This window comes from Maylandia zebra, linkage group LG7 (assembly GCF_041146795.1).
Source record: "Maylandia zebra isolate NMK-2024a linkage group LG7, Mzebra_GT3a, whole genome shotgun sequence".
Taxonomy (NCBI): domain Eukaryota; kingdom Metazoa; phylum Chordata; class Actinopteri; order Cichliformes; family Cichlidae; genus Maylandia; species Maylandia zebra.
The window spans coordinates 32118928-32138580 of NC_135173.1; the positions used below are offsets into that span (position 1 = coordinate 32118928).

A 19653-nucleotide genomic window follows, 5' to 3' on the forward strand; every position below is an offset into this window, starting at 1 on the left:
TCTCTCTTTTCACTGCCTTTTGAATTGGGCCATGTTTGAGCACATTCTAGAGGTCCAAACAATCGGGAGGCCGATTTTTCAAGGGTTTTTCCAAAGCTAATCCACCCCTGTTTACGGTGATAGGTTCAGCAAGCGATCAATCCACCAACCAGTACCAAAGCATACTTCTCTTTAAGCCTCAGTGCACAATCAGTCTCAAATTTCCACTAGAAAGAGCAACAAACACGACGAAGAGCTGGCTGTCTAATTACAGAAAGATGCTGGGGCTTTTTGACAGGACTCCTGTGCAGCTGGGAGAGTTTGTGGAGCCACCATCTAGTGGCCATCAAGTATTTCTGCTCCAGTTTTCAGCAGCACTGCTTTCTGCTTATGTGCTTTTACTGCATCCATAAAATGGAAATTCTTGTACAGGACAAGCTTGAGTCAGACATGAAATAGTGCGTGATTACTGCAGAACCCTGTGTTGTGCTCTTTTGTCTGCCTACTCATAATGACTAAACCCAACTGTGCGCTTTCAGTTTGCAACACAAACGCACTGCAGATCTTCTTCCAGTCCCTGCGGGCCAGAAATATCTAACAGTCTTATTATTATTGCCTGTGAAAACTCCTGCCTTCATTTAACTGTGTGCAAAATGAAATATTCCGGCAGTTGACCACAGCTTGATTTCTGCCCAACGAGTCAGAGAAACCAGGCTATACTGATATCAGTCAGATATCTGTATATTCTTACTGATATCGTAACAGGAGACTGACAAAGACTCGAAAAGTGCAAATTTCCACATTTTTGTGGAACAAGTGGAGACTTATATAACAATAAAAAAGGTTCATCACTAATTTCTGCCTCCACCCAACAGTCTAGAGAGAACAGCATCCCTACCTGGATAATCTAAACAACTCAACAGTCTTCAAACTGAAAAGCTGCAGTTCCTCTAATGTCCATACTACCAAGTTAAAAAGTCTAATTTTACAGCAGAAGAAAAGTCTGCTTGGATTCACCCCAGCCAGCTGGAGTCCCTGAGCTGGACCATGTTTGTGCTTTTAGAGATTTTTAATGGAATAAATGTGGTTAGTTGACCACATGGTTAATTTTCCTATCAGTCCATCCATTAATTAGCAGATATCTGTTTTTGTATATTGCACATTTACAATAAGCACTAGCTGGTAACTTAGACCTCCATCCAAATATGGTCACTTCTGGCTCCAGAAAACAAATAATTTGTGGATGATGTCACAGTGCATATGTCCATCTTTTATGTTCAGTCTATGGGAATATTTCTTTGATTTAAAAGAAAGTCATGAAAGCATGGTGTTTTATGAATTTATGAAGACTATAATTACCTATCATTATTCATCGTGGATGGATGTTTGTGAATCAACTGAATGAAGCAGGCTTTCCTGCTTCATTTTTTCTGAATATGCAGAATTTGCATCTGTTGTGTTAAAAAGCCAAACTGAGCATTTCCTCATCAGTGAAACCCGCAACCCCCTTATATGTATATATATATATATATATATATATATATATATATATATATGTTTCATATGTATAAATATGTAAGAAAGCACAGTTTTGTTGTAATTTTTCTGTCAAAGATTTGACCTACCTGTATTTTTGCTTTTATAATTGTACCCTTTTTCTTTTTTTTTTTTCCTATTTTCCATTATAAAGCAGTTTGTTCCCTGCATTATACTGCAGGGAACAAACTTAATATTTATTTCTTCAGCTACTTGATCCAGACGTCAAAATAAAGAAGTTTCTTTACTTTTAAACCTGTGTGGAAGTCTTTCACTCAGAGACTGGCTGGTTTTCGGAGTTGCAGCTACAGGCAGCTGAAATGAGGACATTCCTGGTAGACAGCCTGGGTGGAATTTGAATAGTACAGAGGAACCGCCTGAAGCTGATTGGTCGAGTGCGACATATTTCCAGAGCTCCTGCTTGTCACTCAGCAGATCCCAGGCGGCTGATTGGCTCCCGCAGAAGTGGGCGGGCGCTGTTTCTAGGCTATATATACATTCTGGTTTTAGGGCATCTGCAAATGATTGCTGGCTTTCAGAGGGAGGCGGATCTTTGTGTCCAATGTGTCTCCACAGAGCTCACTTGAACCTTTCTCCTGGAACCAAACGAGCCCCGCTGAGATAGCTGAGAGCCGCTTTCTCTCTCCCGGAGAGGAGCTGGAGGCTGACCGGGGGAACGGAGCAATGATCAGCACCATGGAGTGCGCCGTGGACGCGCAGAGCCTGATCTCCATTTCCTTAATGAAGATCCACAACTCCAGGACGCAGAGAGGAGGAATCAAGCTGCACAAAAACCTGCTGGTCTCCTACGTGCTGAGGAACGCCAGGCAGGTCTACATCAAAGAGAAGTACGCGGAGATCTACAGGATGCAGCAGTACGAGGAGGTGATGACTGTCTGCAATGAGATCCAGGAGCTCAACCCGCTGGATCTGGAGGCGGAGGACGCGGAGGACGAGGAGCAGGCGCGGACTGCTTGCTGCGCAGAGGAGGCGAGCGCGTGCGGCTCTCCGTGCCACAGAGGCGCGGCGCATTGCCGGGCGGCGGGTACTGTGGCCGGCTGCTCCCTGTTGGAGGACGGCTGCAAAGAGCCGGAGCCCTCCTATTACCGCAGCTGCTGCATGGAGGCGCCCCCCGCGCCGCTCTGCGAGCAGTGTCCCGCAAACAGCAGCGCGCACTGCAACAAGACCACGGTGTTGGACCTGGACACGCATGTGGTGACCACGGTGGAGAACGGCTACCTCCACCAGGACTGCTGCTGCGACGCGCTCCAGTGCGGCCAGAGCGCGCAGTCCCCAGCCAAGAAGCGGAAGGTGGAGTTCGGCTGCTGCGCGTCGGACGCGGAGGAAGCGCCGGACTTCACGGCGGTTCGCAAACGGGCCAAACGCGAGGACTGCTCCTACTCTGCCCCGGACTATACAGACACTTCCAACATCTCCAATCTGATCTCCATCTTCGGCTCGGGGTTTTCGGGGCTGCTGAGCAGGCAGGCGGACTTGGAGCAGATCTGTAGCAAGCAAGCCCTAGCCAGCCTCGGAGCGTGGACCCGAGCCATCGTCGCGTTTTGAATGGAACACTTTTTGTTTTGGGGAGGGGAGAGCGGGCTCAGCTGGAGCGGGACTGTGTGATGCGTCCAGCTCCTGTGTGGGTGATGAGGGGGTGGGGGTCAGTTTGCTTCAAACTTTAAACGTTCTGAGGTCCCAGAAAGTTTACAGAATCGCAACATTCTAGCAGAAAGTGAGAGAAACTCTGCAGAAATGTGGACGCTTTTGCACCTTCAGTAACATGGCATGGTCACAGGAGAGGGAAACTTATCATGAGACACAAGTGGTAAACAGGGGGTCAGTTTTAGCGCTTGTATTCACAGCAATGCTGCTAACTACAGCTGTCACTTTTCCCTAACAGTTTTGCAAATTTAGCCTCTTATTTTGTGGAAACTAGGTTACAGAAATTTGGGCCCTTATGGGGACATTTAGGGGTCAGCTTGTACTCCCCTTTCTTCAGAATTGGGCAAAGAAAGTTTCCAGTTTTAAGTTTGTGTGTTCCAGCTCCCCCTTCCTGCCCGCCTTTTCCAGTGTCAGCCATAATAAAATCCCATGTGCTAAATAAATCAAAAACTCCAACTGAATTGTACCTCAAAGCACACTTGTGTCTTACAAATCAATAGCAATGCTTCTAATTGGAGGAAATGGAGGCATTCCAGCTGAGCCCACTCTCCCCTTACAGTGTCTAAATCGACTTTATTTTTGCAAGGAAAAAAAGAAGAAAAGCTATTTATTAAATGAGCAATTTAATGATAATAGTTCTTTGACAGGGAGAGGCGGGAGAGTTGTTGGTGTCATGTGCAGGCTTTTCATAAAATCTGACAGAAATGGATCCTTTGCCTTAAATCCAATGCACACTACTGCTAGCTATTGTCATAAACAGAAAGTCCATTATTGGAAGTGACTGAATGTGTCTGCCGTCCTCTCCCGTCCTGAAACTCTCAAACTGATCTTGCACACTCCCAACAGCTTTGTCGTCCTGTGAAGCACCACGTTCGAGAACTCACTCCCCAGAAAACACTCTTGAAGGTACACGGACTCACGGAAGCAGCTCATATCGCTTGATGGAGTGCCAACACTTTATTCCACGTGGTCGTCTCTGCACCTCCGCTCCCACCTCCCTTCCAGCGTGTGGTAGTAAACAGTCCGGCTCATTTCTGACAGTCTGACATTGTTTTCTTAATCATGGTTGTTGCTCAAAGCCTTTCACAGCAATTCATGATTCCAGCTTTGGTTTTGTGAGTTTCACTTTGTACAAAAATACACAAAAAGTACATAAATAAAAGAGAATGATTGATTTTTAGTCCTTTTGTTTTAAAAAGGCAAGCTCATGTTTTTAGCCATAACCTGAGAATCCATGCGTTAGCTTTATGAGCACTATGTGTACCAAAATAAAGAGAGTATTCAGCCATTCTCTACATATTTTGTTGTTATTCTTGTATTTTTGTGCTTAATAAATTGTATATCACCGGGTAAAACTGTTCAAGAAAATATTTGTTAAAATTTATAATCTTAATAAAAAATGAAAACCTTAAAGCTTGTGTTTGACTGCCACATGAGGTGCTGGGATGCAACCTGATAATCATGCACACACACAGACTCACACTAAATTATTAATGACACACTTTGATGCACAGGCGTTAAAGTTGCGCTGAGCTGAAAGCCGCTGTTTGCCATCAGAGGGGCTTTCCAGCACCGAAAGGGTAAATTTTAACATCAAGCCATGATCTGTTCTCAGACCTAACCAACAGGTTTAGTCATCGACACTCAACCAAACTGCCGCTGAGCACAAGAGCAAAATAGTCTGTCAAAAAACACAACGGCTGAGGATTGATTTTCGTTTCGCATGGGGGACTCTGAGCCCGGTTTTACCAGGTGAAAGTCCTGGGTTTGACCCCTTTTATTCGCCGTGTTCCTCTCTGTGCTGCTCTCGCCACTGCCTGAGCCACTCTTCAGTACTTTTCCGGTGTTTTCCCCCCACCTCCTGAATTGCAAACCGATGACATCACAGCAGCGTGTTTGGTCAGTTGCAACAACACTTCCTGGAGCAACATTACAGTGTTGTAGGAACAACAACAACACAGCAACAGCTACCAGTGTGCTGGTCTGAGGCTACAGTTATGTGTGTTACTGGGTCACATTCAAAGGTCTGTCAGTTATTCAAATCTGGATTTATATACACTCACAGCTAATCACACTTTTGCTGGACAGGGGCGTGAATGACTGGTAGAAAAAGTACAGAGTGACGTTAAGTTCCATTAAAATGACTTCTGTTAGGGTTAAAATAATCCTGATGATTGTTATTTCACTATCAACTCAGTATCCCTTGGTTGTTGTTAGTATTGATAATTGTTTGAATTAGTGAAGTTAGGGAGTGCAATCATATCTTTGGCTCCTGATGAGGTTGGGGGCGTGCTTCAACCACTGGGCGATAAAGCCAGGTTAGCTGTTTCCCTCACAGAGAGGCATACGATAACATACAAGACAAGAAATACTTTATATCAGTTGAAATAAAAATGATGATCATTATTTTTGTCATCAAATCTGGCCTCTGAATTTTTCTAATTTTGTGTGGTTGCCATTGCCGACAAAGCTGGGCTGAAGACACAAGAGTACAATCGTGACGGTTTATAGTGCCATTTTAATGATATAACACTACAAAAGGTCAGAGATGCACAGATTAGAGACTTCATCTATTCCTACACCAGTGCTGATGTGGAGGTTTTGTCCTAGCGTAGAGGCTGATTGTTCAGGAGAATGCTGAAACAACTAGTTGTGACATCAGCGCTTGAATAAATGGTAAAACAGCACTATGGCGACCAATGTGACAAACAAACATTACAGAGCCATAAAGAGGCGTCCACACAGGATGAGGCTGTGGGTCAGAAAGTTAGTGGGTTGATCTCCAATTCCTCAAGTTGGTCAAGATACCGAACCCCGAGTTTCCCCCATTGCATCCCTCTGGTTGTAAGAAATCATTTTGAGTGGTCAAATAGAAAAGTGCTGCATAAATACCAGTCTGGCAAAACAGCAAGCAGAGACCATGAACTACCAAATAATAGGAGAAATATGAAAACCATTCAAAAGTAGAAGAATTCAGATTTAAAGTTTTCTCAGCTTAAGCTACATACACACCACAAGCGATTCACAGCAACGTGACGACCACAACATGGCCAGTGAAAGCTAATCACTTTATATATGGTACTGGCTTTTAAATAAAAAGATCCAAATAAAATAGTAGTAATAATAACAATAAAACAAATGAGTGAGTACCTTTAAACAAAGCACGGCCATTGTCTTGCACTGATTCTTTATGCAGAGTTAAGCTAGGTTAGGCTAAGATAAGCTAAGCTAACTACCTGCTGGCTATACATAGACTAATAAGTTATAACAAGAGATTATAAATCCCAGAAAAAAATATCTAGTCTTATTTATTATCTCTCAAAAAAATGACAGGCTAATAATTTAAAATATAGCTTTTAAATGGATTAAACAGATGATTAGAGATTAGAAAACTAGATATAACATTACTTACTGAACTCTATAAGTGTTATTTGGTGTATTTTAAAAAAAGCTAAGCTAGATTTTACTCTGCGTTTCTGGTAAACTGAGCTTTTTGGCAATTTAATAGCAACCTAACTCCTTATAAAATTCATGACTGATTTAGGTTAGAATTATTTTTAACACGATTTAAGTCAATTTCATCTCCGAGTGTTAACAATATAAAATACTCTGTTTTTCTTCTTTATGACCATATATCAATCTTAATCGATGAAGCTAATATATTATATGTATTCTTTTCATTAGATTAAATAGTATTAAATCCACTAAACATAATATAACAACTAAGAACAGTAAAATTCAGGCTTTTGGAGGCGGTTGTACATACAGTATGTATTGGCCATTGCAAAGGCACAACACTGTTTTCTTAGATTATAATACATTTCTTCATTTTTCTCCAATTTGTCATCAGTAATGAATCATCAGACACTCTGTGAGCTAAACGGCTATCTATTTTGCCTCCTGCTCCCATGATGCACTGCTTCTACCATATGCGACATAGCTCACACTTCACATCTCAGCCTGCAAATTCCTCCTCCAGAAAAAAAAAAACAACAACTTTGAGCCCTGTTATCTCTGCTCTGTGCCACTTGGTGGTGTTCTTTAAAATCAATGAATGAAGATATCAGCCGGGCTGTGTATGCAGAGCAGAGCCACCTCGGGCTGACCCTCCCTCCATCACTCAGACCTCAACACCCTCCTCCTCCTCCTCCTCTTTTTCCACCTCCTCCTCTTCCCGGCTGGCTCGTATTTTGGGGTTTTTTACATCAGAGTGAGGCATCGCTCTTCCCCAGCACATCACATCCATCGCTTACTGCTGCTGCTCCTCCAGCTCTGCAGGCTTTTTCCAGCCGCCGCTACCCATAATAACTTGCAGTAGGTAGGCTGTAATTGAAGTGATGAGGCAATGTGGATAATGCATTGTGTAATTATGCGGAAATTGGAAGCAGGGGGATTTATTTACAGAAAATGTCTGCCTACTGCTCTGAACCACGATTCAAAACACAATAAAAAACACGAAGCGATACCAGAAATGTCTCATGGCTCAGACCTCTCACTGCTGTGTAGATGGTGCTTTTGTTTTCTGGTGTATGCACAGCTCCTCCATCTGGAGTGGGAAAGACTGACACCCATGCACACACACACTAATGCACACACATACACACAAGCAAAGTCAAATGTTTAAATAAAGTTATTTCATGCATTTTGGTTTTATCTGCTAATATTATTCAGTAGTAAGACATTTAGCACTCTTAAAGAATCTGATTATGAAGCAAATTAAACAGCTATCCAGATCAAATCAGGACGTATGCACAATAAAAAAATAGCAAATATTTCACTAATCTCACAATTTTTCTGGTCACCTGGTTCTCCGGAAAGGACAATACCAGGTGTCAGGGGGTGATGTGGGGTTGTTGTTGTTGTTATGTGGGGGTGCTGGAGAAAGAACAACAACAAGAAGGGGGATGAGAAGGAGGAGGAGGGGGAAGATAACAGAGGCAGCACTGAGGGGGGAGGGAGGCTTTGTCAGGAGAAGGGGTTTGATGTGTTGGGGGGTTTGAAGGGGGGGGGGGGCACATGTGACAGCAGAAGGGGTGAAAGAGGGGGGAGGAGGTGGACTGTAGGGAATAGGTGTGCTGGGAGGAGGGGGCAGCAGTGACCACACAGGTCAGACAGGTTGTGTGATGGGAGGGGGAAGGGAGGTCAGGGAGGGTTTTTGTCACCAGGATCTGATGCAGACCAGGATCTGGATCTGGATCAGACAAAGTGAGCTGAACTCTAATCGGTTTCTGCTCTGACTATTATGGCTTTGGTAAATTTAGGATTTATTCCCATTTTATAGCACTGATTCACAACAGCAGCCATCATGGAGCACATTTACAGCAGTTTTCCAGAGCAGGTTTGCTCATTTCAGTTTAGTTTTTGTTGTTTGAAGTTTGGTCTTAGTCTTTTTTCATTATTAATGGCACATGCTTGATGCAATATTTTGGAGAAATAAGTGATGGTAAGTACAACTAACTTTTCAAAATCAGTTCACTCGAGGTCTCGTAGACATCGAAGTCTAACTAAACGCATCTGTTAAAGCCTCATCAGGCAAGCTGTGATGACAGATTTCACTGAACTGACAAATGCTAAAACTAAGAACTTTTTCTCTATATTTTATTTTATTTTAGTTTCCCAAAGTTCATGGAATTTTTTTAGTCAGTTTTAATTTTTATTTTAACTGAATATAAAATACTTTCCGCTACTAGTTTTAGTTAACTTTAATAACCCTGTGTATCACCATTTCTATGTAAAAAGATTGGTGCAAACATTTACGTCTCCTCCACTGGATGTGTTCTTGGGGTTTGGCACTTGCTTCACCCCATGAAAGCACCATCTCATTTTACTCTGACATCATTGTCCTCATTCAGGTTATCTTAAACCTCTTCTTAAAGCTTTCCAACAGCAGTCCGTCTAAAGGCAGCTTTTGGAGCTCTTTCACTGGGAATCCTTAAAATGAATCTGAGCAACCTTAGCCATGTTATCTTAATTTCGAGTTGCAGCTTTTCATCTTCCAAAGGTTGTTGCCAGAGATCTCTTTTTTTTTTTTAGCTTGTAGAGCCTTCTAAGACAGCTGTAGAAGGCAGTTTTGATCAAACAGTTTGACTTGTATGGTAGTCTTGGCGCAATGGTGCCGTTTCAGAGCTAGAGCATATTGTTTTGACTTCCAGATGTTATAGAGCCACACCTCTGGCTTTGTTAAGTCTTGGCTTGATGTTTTCCTGACTGCTAGTCAGGTCGAGTCGAGTTCTTCAGCATTCCTCTGAATCACTGAGTGGGTTGGCATGTAGATGAACATCACTTTGGCCATCTTTTGGCTGATATATACTGTACACCAGCTTCCTTAGTCTGGCAGGTGAGTTTTTCTTGATGACTGCTAGACTGTCTGCGCAGAACTCTTGAAGCTACAAACCCAACAAGAAGTCTGCCACTTTCAAGTCTTATAAAAACTCTCCCTTCAGATTTAACGGGATCGACTTCAATGTTCAGTCATTTTTATCTAGACCTTGGCGATTCTAAATTGTGAAACTTTTGTTCAAGGATATGGAACTGGTGCCATGGCAAAATTTAAAGTTTCACCAACAGCAGTTTTGAATTTTATTTTTTATACCTCAATTGTACGTTGTCCAGTCTACCCCAGATTTGCCTTTCTGCATAAGTAGCCAGTCCCAGAAGCATCTAAATGCCAATCTTGCATTTGCATTGTTGGTTTATATATGTATATAAATGCAACAAATAATGGTCCAGAGTAGTCACCATTATTATTTTAAGTTTTTACATACACTAGCAATCTTAATAATTGTCACTTTCATTATACAAATCAGATATTTTTGTGTCTTTTCATAGAAAGTTGTGCCTTTCATAGTTCCTACACCTGGGTTAGAAGAAAACCTGATTACAACGAGGAGGGAGGGGGGAAAGAGAAAAAAGACCCTTTTAAAAGGAAGGAACCTCCAGCAGGTCCAGGCTCAGGGAGGTCGGCCATCTGCCGCCACTGGTTGGGGGTGGTGAGGGGAGAGCAAAGAGAGCAAAGAAGAGAACAGACACACAACAGACAATAAAACACTGGGTAAACTGGTGGAGGACCAGTAACAACAGATCAGGAACCAGCTGGAGACACATGCAGAAAACAAAGGTAAGAGGGGGAAAAGATGCAAGCTTAAAAAGGTATAAATCCACAGAGAGTGAAGGATCATAGATAATCATCACCTTGGGTTTGTAGCAGCATAAAAGGAAAAGGTAAAAGACTGGACCAGTATGATGTAGCAGTCCTATTTCACAAGCACTTTATAGATGAAGCATAACACAATAACTATAAACTTTATCCAAAAAACACTTCCAAGCTGGTTTCACAGAAGAGTAGTCTGACAACTAAAGGCTATGCCTCCCATTCTGCTTTTAAAAGCTCTATGAAGCACAAGTAAACCTGCAGTCTAAGAGCACGGGGATAAAATGTTTTGGACACGAGGCTTGACTTTGCATCCAACCAGAAGGATTCTAAATTCAATTCTGGATTTAACAGGGAGCGAATGAAGGAGCTTTCATTCTTGTTCCTGTTAGTGCTCACAGTGCAGCATTCTGAATCAACTGAAGGCTTTTTCAATTCGTTTTTAGAACGACCTGTTAATAAAGGATTAAAGTAGTCCAGCCAAAAACTAACAAATGCATGAATTTGTTTTTTAGCACCACTCTGAGACATCTTGTTTCTAATGTTAGGCATTTTATCGATATTGTGCAGATGAATGAAAGCCGGCTTACTGATCTAACTATAATATGTCAAACCTGTTTATTTGTTTGTCAGCAAACTCCTCCTACAGCATCAGGAATTGAGCAATCTGCCTTGGTACAGTAGCATTGCTACTGTAGCATGTTGTAGCATGTTATAGGATTTATGCACCTATAAAACCTTTTGAATGCACTGTTTCATTTTGATTTCACAGTAGTAGCATCTAAAGCATGTGTTGAGTCACCATGTTTCTAAATACAGGAACCTCAATTTTGTCTAACATTAGGAGTAGAAAACTTAATGTCATTGGCCTTTGTGTCTCATATAACATCTGTAGTTAACTAAATTATTTGAGTCTGGGTATCATCTGAAAAGCAATGAAAATCTATGTTTTCTGATAATATTGCCAAAGGGAAGCATACCTAACATAAAAATTATAGGTCCCGGTACAAAACCCTGCAGAACTCCATGACTAACTTATATGTTTGAGGATATTTGCTTATTTACATGAATCAACTGGAATATATTGGATAATAATGGCTTAAACCAGCCTAATGTGTTTAATAAAGAGTTGTGATTTATTTGTTAAGGTTTGGGGATGTTTTCTGAGACTTTTGTCTCCACTCAAATATAGGAGGTGAATGGGTGTCATCACAGTGGGGTTTTTTCAGGGGACTTTTTAAAAAAGAAGTAAATAAAATAACTTTTCTGTCATCAAAATAATCAATGGCCAGTTAAATATTTATATTAAAAAAGTAAACAGAGCGATACCCTCTTACCTACATATTGAGAAATTAAAAATAAATAAATCAACCATGTCTGTATTTACATACAGACCACCCCTGTATTTACATACCAGGGTGGACCACTTTGTTTTGCATTCACTGTAAGACAACTGGACCCCGCCCTCATTATCATAAATTAGAATGAAAAAGCAGACCACACGTCCTGTGCATACTTAATGATGCATATTGATGAAAGAGTCACATTTTGACATTAAAACAAAAACAAACAGGTCACGTCCTCGTTTCAGTGTCAGATAGCCTGCTGGATGTTATTCTACACTAAAAACCAGGTTGTGACATCATTTAAAAATGACAGTTTTATCCAATCAAAACTTTATAAAGACACAGTTATGGTAAAGTGGTTTAAAAGCTACTTGATGTTACATAAAGTACCCATAACAGAAATAAGAAAAAAAAAAAGTATATATAAAAATAAAGGACATGTACATAACATTAGATGTAAATAAGCAAAATACATTAAAAATGACACAAAAATGCATACATTTACAAAAAGATTACAGAAATTGCTGGTATAAATGACAAAATAATTGAAACTAAAAAAATTAAGGTTTATTTCCTGTTTGCAAGAGCGAAATCTCAGAAGTGGAATTAACAGTTGATTTATTAATGCACTTATGTGCAGAAATACGCATCTTGCGCTTTATTTTGTTGTTTTGATTCTCTGCATTATTGTGAAGCCCTTTGGTGTGCCTTTGGCTTTTTCAATATGCTATATAAATAAAACTGTATTGTATTGTATTGATTTGTATTATATGGATAAAAAAAAGTAAGTAACAAATCATTAAATATGACATACATACTAGAAATGAGTATAACCCACAAATGTTATTAGAATACATGTATTATTAAAATGTCATCACACCAACATTATTAGCTCATCGACACATTTCTGACACATAGAATTAATTAATTTATGTCCCCAAGTGGAAGAATAAAGTTACTGTCCATTAAAATTCTGATTTTTTTCTAAATTATTACAAACTAGAAAGCTGAATAAAAGCGAAATATTTCACTTTGCAGTGCAGTGGAATTCGAGAGACGATTCAAACTGGAAGACAAAGGCTTTAAAATTAAGAACAATAGGTTACTTGAATATTTGGTTTCTTTCCACCGCCACTCTACCCCAACTTAAGTCTGCAGCTGCATCCCATTTCAGAAACTGCCTCCATGCTCGACCACATTTCAAGCCCAAACATGTCAGAACGGGTCGATGCAGCTGTCCCATTCCAAACATTCCTCCTAATGAGGCCATGAAATCCAGCCTTTCTTTGCTTCACATTTCTGCTCCAAAAGAATTCACCAAGCTGCACTTAAACTTCTGAACGATCAACTGAGACAGTGGTTCATAAAGCTCTCCATGTTTCCAGGTAAAATAATTCTGATGCTTCACCTAAAGACGACAGAAAATAGGCAAACATCTCTCTGGATTCATGAAATTTCTCTGTCTCTACATGTGTGAGTGTAAAACAACAGTAAGAGTATCAGTTTGTTCACAAACCCACGAGCAGAGAACAGAAGGTTGGTTTAACAGACCACATGCGGTGTTGAGCAACGTGTTCAGGCTGCTAACAGGAACAAACAGGGGAGTGTATGCCTGGCTTTTCTTTTCTTTCTTTCTTTTTTTTTTTTAAAATGGTGGCTTTTTCTGTGGAGCAGTTCATGTTTCAGTACAAAAGTCAGGCAGCTCAGTATTATTGCTATAAATCATTTTCAGTAAGGGCCATACTTTCTATGTCTGCCCCACTGGGAGAGGGCCAGGCACAGAGTTTATTAACATGCTTAAAACTCTGGGTTATACTGGCACGTATGACCTTTTTCACATAGACTGTATATAAAGGATGGTCAAAGCGACTGCATCATCAGCAGAGTCCAAAGTTGTTTCTGTAGCAGGCTGTAAAAATGGTTATTTCTCCTGTAAAGTTGGACTTTTTAATAAAATGTCAAAGGCCTCAGTCAGGAGAGGGCCCCAGTTTGTCACTTATGGGTGAGATTCTTGAGCTCTGAATCTTCACTGGGGTTTCCTGAATCACTCTTTATCTGTCGATTTTACATGTCGAAAGGAGCCAGTTGAGGTGGTTAGGATGCCTCCAGAGGTTTTCTGGGCACACCTAACTGAGATAGACCCTGAACCCAGTGGAGAGATTATATATCTCATCTCTGTCTGGAAATCCGTTGGGATCCTCCAGCAGAAATTGGAAAGTGTGGCTGGGGAGAAGGACATCTGGAACATCTTGCGTAGCTGGCTGCTACCACAACCCAACTTCGGATAAGTGGAAGACAATGTATGAATGCAATATAATACCTTTTTAATTTTCTGCTTGCACATATTTCTAAAGTCTTGAAGTTACAACTCAAAAGCTATATGAGAAGTTTAATTTAATATAATGCAGGAACCATCATGTAGTTTTACTGTAAAGTACAGGATGTAACGCATAAAATCCTACAAATCACAAATTACATTTCAGGTCATGTGACCAGCTTTATAGAGACTGTGGAGCATTTTCAAAAGTTTTTATCGTCATTTAGTTTTCATAGTTTGATCAATGGCCACTATGTTAGGTACACCTATTCGACTGATTGTTAGTGCAAATATCTAATCATCCAATCACATGACAGTAACCTAGGTTTATAGACATGGTGACGATGACCTGTTGAAGTTCAAACTGAGCATCCGAAAGGTGATTGAAGTGACGTTGAACATGGCACGGTTGTTGGTGCCAGACAGGCTGGTCTGAGTATTTCACAAAGTGCTGACCTGCTGAGATTTGCCCACATAAACATCTCTCGGGTTTATAGAGAACACTTCAGAAAGGAGAAAATATCCAGTTAGCAGCAGGTCTGAGTGAAAATGCCTTGCTGGTGTGTGAGGTCAGAGGAGAAAGGCTAGACTGCTTTAAGTTGATAAGAAGGCAGCAATAACTTAGATAACTTAGATAGATTGACTCACTCCGTGTTAATAGACCTCTCTGCATTGAATCATATCTGTTATTACCCTCCGTCTCTCTTCCACAGCATGTCTTTTATCCTGTCTTCCTTCTCTCACCCCAACCGGTCGCAGCAGATGCCGCCCCTCCCTGGGCCTGGTTCTACCGGAGGTTTCTTCCTGTTAAAAGGGAGTTTTTCCTTCCCACTGTCGCCAAAGTGCTTGCTCATAGGGGGTCATATGATTGTTGGGTCTTTCTCTGTATCTATGAAGCGCCTTGAGGCGACTTTTGTTGTGATTTGGCGCTATATAAATAAAATTGAATTGAATTGAATAACCAGTCATGACAACTAAGGCATGCAGAAGACCATCTCTCAATGTGCAATATGTCAAACCTTGTTCTGGCAGCAGAGGACCACACTGGTCCTTTAAAAACAGAAAACTGAGTCTATGATTCACAGAGGCTCACAAAACACTGGACAACAAAAGACTGAAAAAATGTTGTCTGGTCTGATGAGTAATGGTGTGGCATACTTTGGACTCCTCACTAATGACTGAGCATCATTGAAACCCTGCAGTCTGCCTGAGTATTGTTGCTGACCATGTCCATGACCACAGCGTACCATCTTCTGAAGCCTGACGAACCTAATAAAGTGTCAAGTGAACACTGATTTCTTCTCAAATCTTCAGTGTCCCACACAAACATCACTCTTTACCACACATTTATTTTTGGGGCTTTAGTTCTTAGCCCCACCAGGGAGGGACAAAATTTACTGAGAACCTGAAGAGACAGATGAAAGGGCAGATTTTCAAATACGAGTCTAATAAAGAAGAGCAAATAAAAACCAAACCAGGTTGTTGTTGTTGTTGTTGTTGTTGTACAACGGACTGTTTTTTTCTGAGAATGTAGGAAAACTTGGCACATTTCTTCCACCTCTTCACGTCATCCCAGGCCAGCTCGACGATGTTGCATCAGTTGCAGATGTTCTCCAAAAGTTCCGGGAACATTCAGCCCCTTTGTTGACTGTGTTTACACTCTGATCAGAGGCCTGTACTACGTAGCAAGATACTTCTATGTAGTGATCAACAAATATAAAAATAACCCTCACACCTCAGACTGCAGATACTTGAGAGTCTAAAGACAGAGGAATGCCCAAAGTCTTACTTCAATTGGAAATATACCCCTGCTGTATGCAGAGGTCGTAACGCTGGGGAGAAATCTGAGAAATGTTCAGAACTATAATCTCAAAAAGTCCTGAACCTTTCTCTAGCACCTAAAGTTCTCAAACTAAGTCAACACAAAGACCTGGGACTCGTGTGTTAGAGGGAGTTTATGACTGTGAGTCAGGGAGCAGGGCTCGTCATACTACACTGACTCATGTGTGGAGCTTTTAGCTTACGGCAGTTGAACAAATGTGAAAGGAGAGCTGCTTTTCTGGTTGAACAGCATTTAGTCTGAAGCCGCTGCTTCGCCTTTAGACTTGTCGTGTTTTACTCTCAGCTCTGCAGTCCTGGAAGTCAGGGGATTTCCAGGACTTTGCTTTTTTTCCCACTTTTCTCAAATAAAGGACCTTCACAGTTGTCAGAGCTCTCTTTTACTCCTGATAGCCACATCTGAAAACTAAAAATCTTCGCCTGCATGAAGGAGCAGTGTAAAGTAGACCGACTCATGCAATATTCAACACTTTCCCCCCTCGTTTCAGAATCCATCTGCCTCACTGCTCAGTTCATCTGTGGGTCACAAGCAGGACGTGTAAAACTCACACAGGAACCGCTCGCACCAGCAGACCGCGCCTTCGGTCACGTGAACGAGCGATTTAAGAGAATTTGTGACCTCTCACTCCTCCTGCTTTATGACTCGCACTGTACGAGAAGTCAATATCTGAGTCAGCGAGACTCGGCCTCTCTCCGCAGAGGGGAGAAACACTCGTTTGATTCAAATGTCTTGGAACAGAAAATAATCAAATGTAAAAGTACCACGGTGACTGATAACAGCCAAAACAAAGAATAAAAAGAGGTGTAAAATAACTACAAAAAAAAGTCCACAAAGATGTAAAATGTTCAAAAGCAGAGACATCAAAGAAGTGAAAGGACATGTAAAAAAAACTAAACTAAGACTAAAATTCACGAAAATGACTACAGAGAGATGTTAAATGACAACGCAGATGAGGAGTAAAACAATTCAGAGATACAAAAGAAAAAGAGCCAGAAGACAACCACGAAGAAAAAGAAAATAGCCAAAAAAATAGCCTTGGATGACTGAGGAGTGATGCGAAATAATCCACAAAGACAGCTGCAAAATGAGGGAAAACAACTGCAAAAGACAAAGAAAGTCTGAAAAGAGACAATAAACAAAAAACAACTATCAGAAATTAACTACAGTTTTTTTAAAAATTGAAGCGAGAAGGATAAAACAACCAGAAAGAAACAGAAAACTACAAAAATAAAACTACAAAATGACAAACACAGAGATGCAAAGAATGACTGACATGACATAAAGCTAAAAATACTGCAAAGACACATAAAAACCACTGGGAAGGAAAACAAGCACAGGCATAAAACAACTAAAATAAGATATGAAATGACATAAGAGAAAAAAATGATCTCAGTGAGATTTAAAATTACAAAAAAAGACATCGAACCACAAAAACACAGATGACAAACAGCTGGAGAAAAACATAAATGAACCAGAAGCAGACATAAAGAATCCACAGAGAGAAGTCAAATCACTGAGATGAGGTTTAAGAAGAATCTCAGAGACATAAAATAGCTGGAAATGAAAGAGACAATAATAAATCACTGCACAGAGAAGACAAAATGACTCTAAAGAGATATTAAATGACACTGAAGATGCTGAAATCACCACAAAAATGTAAGATAAACAATTTAGACATAAAATGATGACAAAAAAGATGTAAAAACACCCCAAAATTGACATATGATGGTCATAATGAGAGGTGTAGTGTCTGTGAAGATGTGCACTCTCCTGAAGAGACACAAATAAAAACAAGCAAAGAAAGGAGTGAAGTGGAGCAATAGATGACGAGATGTTTTAAGGGAAGTAAAACGACTACAAGGAGATGCAAAATGATGCGGCAGGGATAAAAGAATTAAAAGAGATATAAAACTACCAAAACAGACATGAACAGAGATTCAAATGAAAACATCCCAATCTGAAACAGTTGTAGACACATCAAATGGAGCAAACCAACTGCAAAGACGACAAAAAAAGACCCAAGCAGATGCAGAAATGACTAAAAAGAGATTAAAAGATCCACAAAGCTGTATGATGAGCAAATGACAGCAAACTGACATAAACTAATGAAGGGAGACACAAAACAATAAAAAATTAACATAAAATAATCACAAAAACATTTAAAATTACTGAGATGAAGGGTAAAATCATTCCAAACACACAAAAATGATTACAAAGATAAAATCAACAGCAAAAAGCCAGAAAACAAAATCTAAAAAAAGAGCAATAAATGACAAAAAGATGCAAAGTGACCACAGTGAAGCACCTGAAAGAAGACCTGAAACAAGAAGTTATAAAACTAGCTGGAAAAAGTTTTTTTTAGTCCCTCAAAACCCACCTGCTCAACATAGCCTACTCTATATAACTTCTCCATGCTCTTAAACTTTCTTCTATTATTGTGTTTATTTCCTGTTTTTATGCCTGGAGTATTTGCTCTGTACAGTGTCCTTGGGTGTTTTGAAAGCCACTTTTTAATAAAATTTATTATTGAAAACGTCAACTTCAACAACTAAATGAGGGGAAAGAAAAGAGATTAAAACGAGTGAAAGCAGACATAAAACTAAAAAACTAAAAAAAAGATGTAGTAATGAAAAAATGAAAAACATTTCTTGCTCCTGAGACGTACCTCTCAACATTTAGGTTCCAAAAGCACATGCATACATGTGTCTGTCGACCTCATCGTCTAATAACACGTCCCTTGAACTCACCGTACTCTATAAAAGGTGGGCGTATTTTTTCATCAACAAGGCGATTCCCAAAGAGCTAGTAGTAGAAAACTTGGTCTACTTTGACATGGAACGCATTCTGGAGCTTCAGTTGATCCATCTACCATTCACTGAACCCTCGTCAGAAATGGTCCCAGTGGAAGAATGGCCACCAAGAAGCCATTACTGAGAAAGGGAGACAGGGCTGAGATATGAGCCACATCACATAATAACTGGACTGAAAATCAGTGAAAACCGGTCTGATGGAGTGATGAATCCAAATTTCAGTTTTGGTTCAAATCACCGTCAGTATGCACTGAAGTACAACAGTGACTAACTACAGCCATCTGTAAAACACAGTGGAGGCTCTGTCATGGTTTGGACTGCATTTCAGCCAATGTTGTTGGAGAGCTTGTCAAAATTGATAGCAGACAAGTACAGTCAGATTTTGATACAAAATGTAATACCACCTGGAAAGCATCTGATTGGCCGCACCTTCGTTTGTCAGCATGACAGTGATCCCAAACACACTGCCAATGCAGCAAAAGCATACGCTGACAGAAAAACACAGTGGGAAATGATCAGTCATTGACTGATCTCCTCAGAGCACAGACCTTCGCAGAGGTAGGGCGGGATCATAGTCACAGAAAGTGTCAGCCAGCATCCCACAAAGACCTTGGAACGTCCTTGAAAAAGAACTATTTCTGAAGATTACCTAGTGCAATTATGGGCAGCTTGATTAAGAGAGTTAAGGGTGTTTGCACGTTTCAATAAAATGGTAAATGGCACGTTTCAATAAATGCATTTCATACTTTCCCCCCAGAAATTAAGAAATGAAGGGTGGCTGAAGACTTGTGCACAGGACTTTATATAGTGGCTTTAATGTTACACTAAAAATATGAAGACAAATCAAGTGCACAGAGAGGTGAAATGTATGAAATCAAGTTTTGGGGGTCACAAAAATAGCTTCTCTTTTATTAAATTAAAACGGCTTTAGAACACGTAAAATGTAAAGCAGGAGAGAGAAATCATAAATCTTTTGTTTGTGGTGAGTGTTTTCAGGAAAAAGCTGCACA

At 40.5% G+C, this 19653-nt stretch overlaps 1 protein-coding gene across 1 annotated transcript; it reads left to right on the forward strand.

Annotated features, from left to right (window-relative positions):
• The first annotated feature begins 2023 nt into the window (after positions 1-2023).
• On the forward strand, positions 2024-4593 carry ier5l (immediate early response 5-like). The gene has a single exon (XM_004561903.3). It carries the CDS (start codon positions 2200-2202, stop codon positions 3079-3081), a length of 882 nt encoding a protein of 293 aa, XP_004561960.1. The 5' UTR covers positions 2024-2199; the 3' UTR covers positions 3082-4593.
• The last annotated feature ends 15060 nt before the right edge of the window (positions 4594-19653 follow it).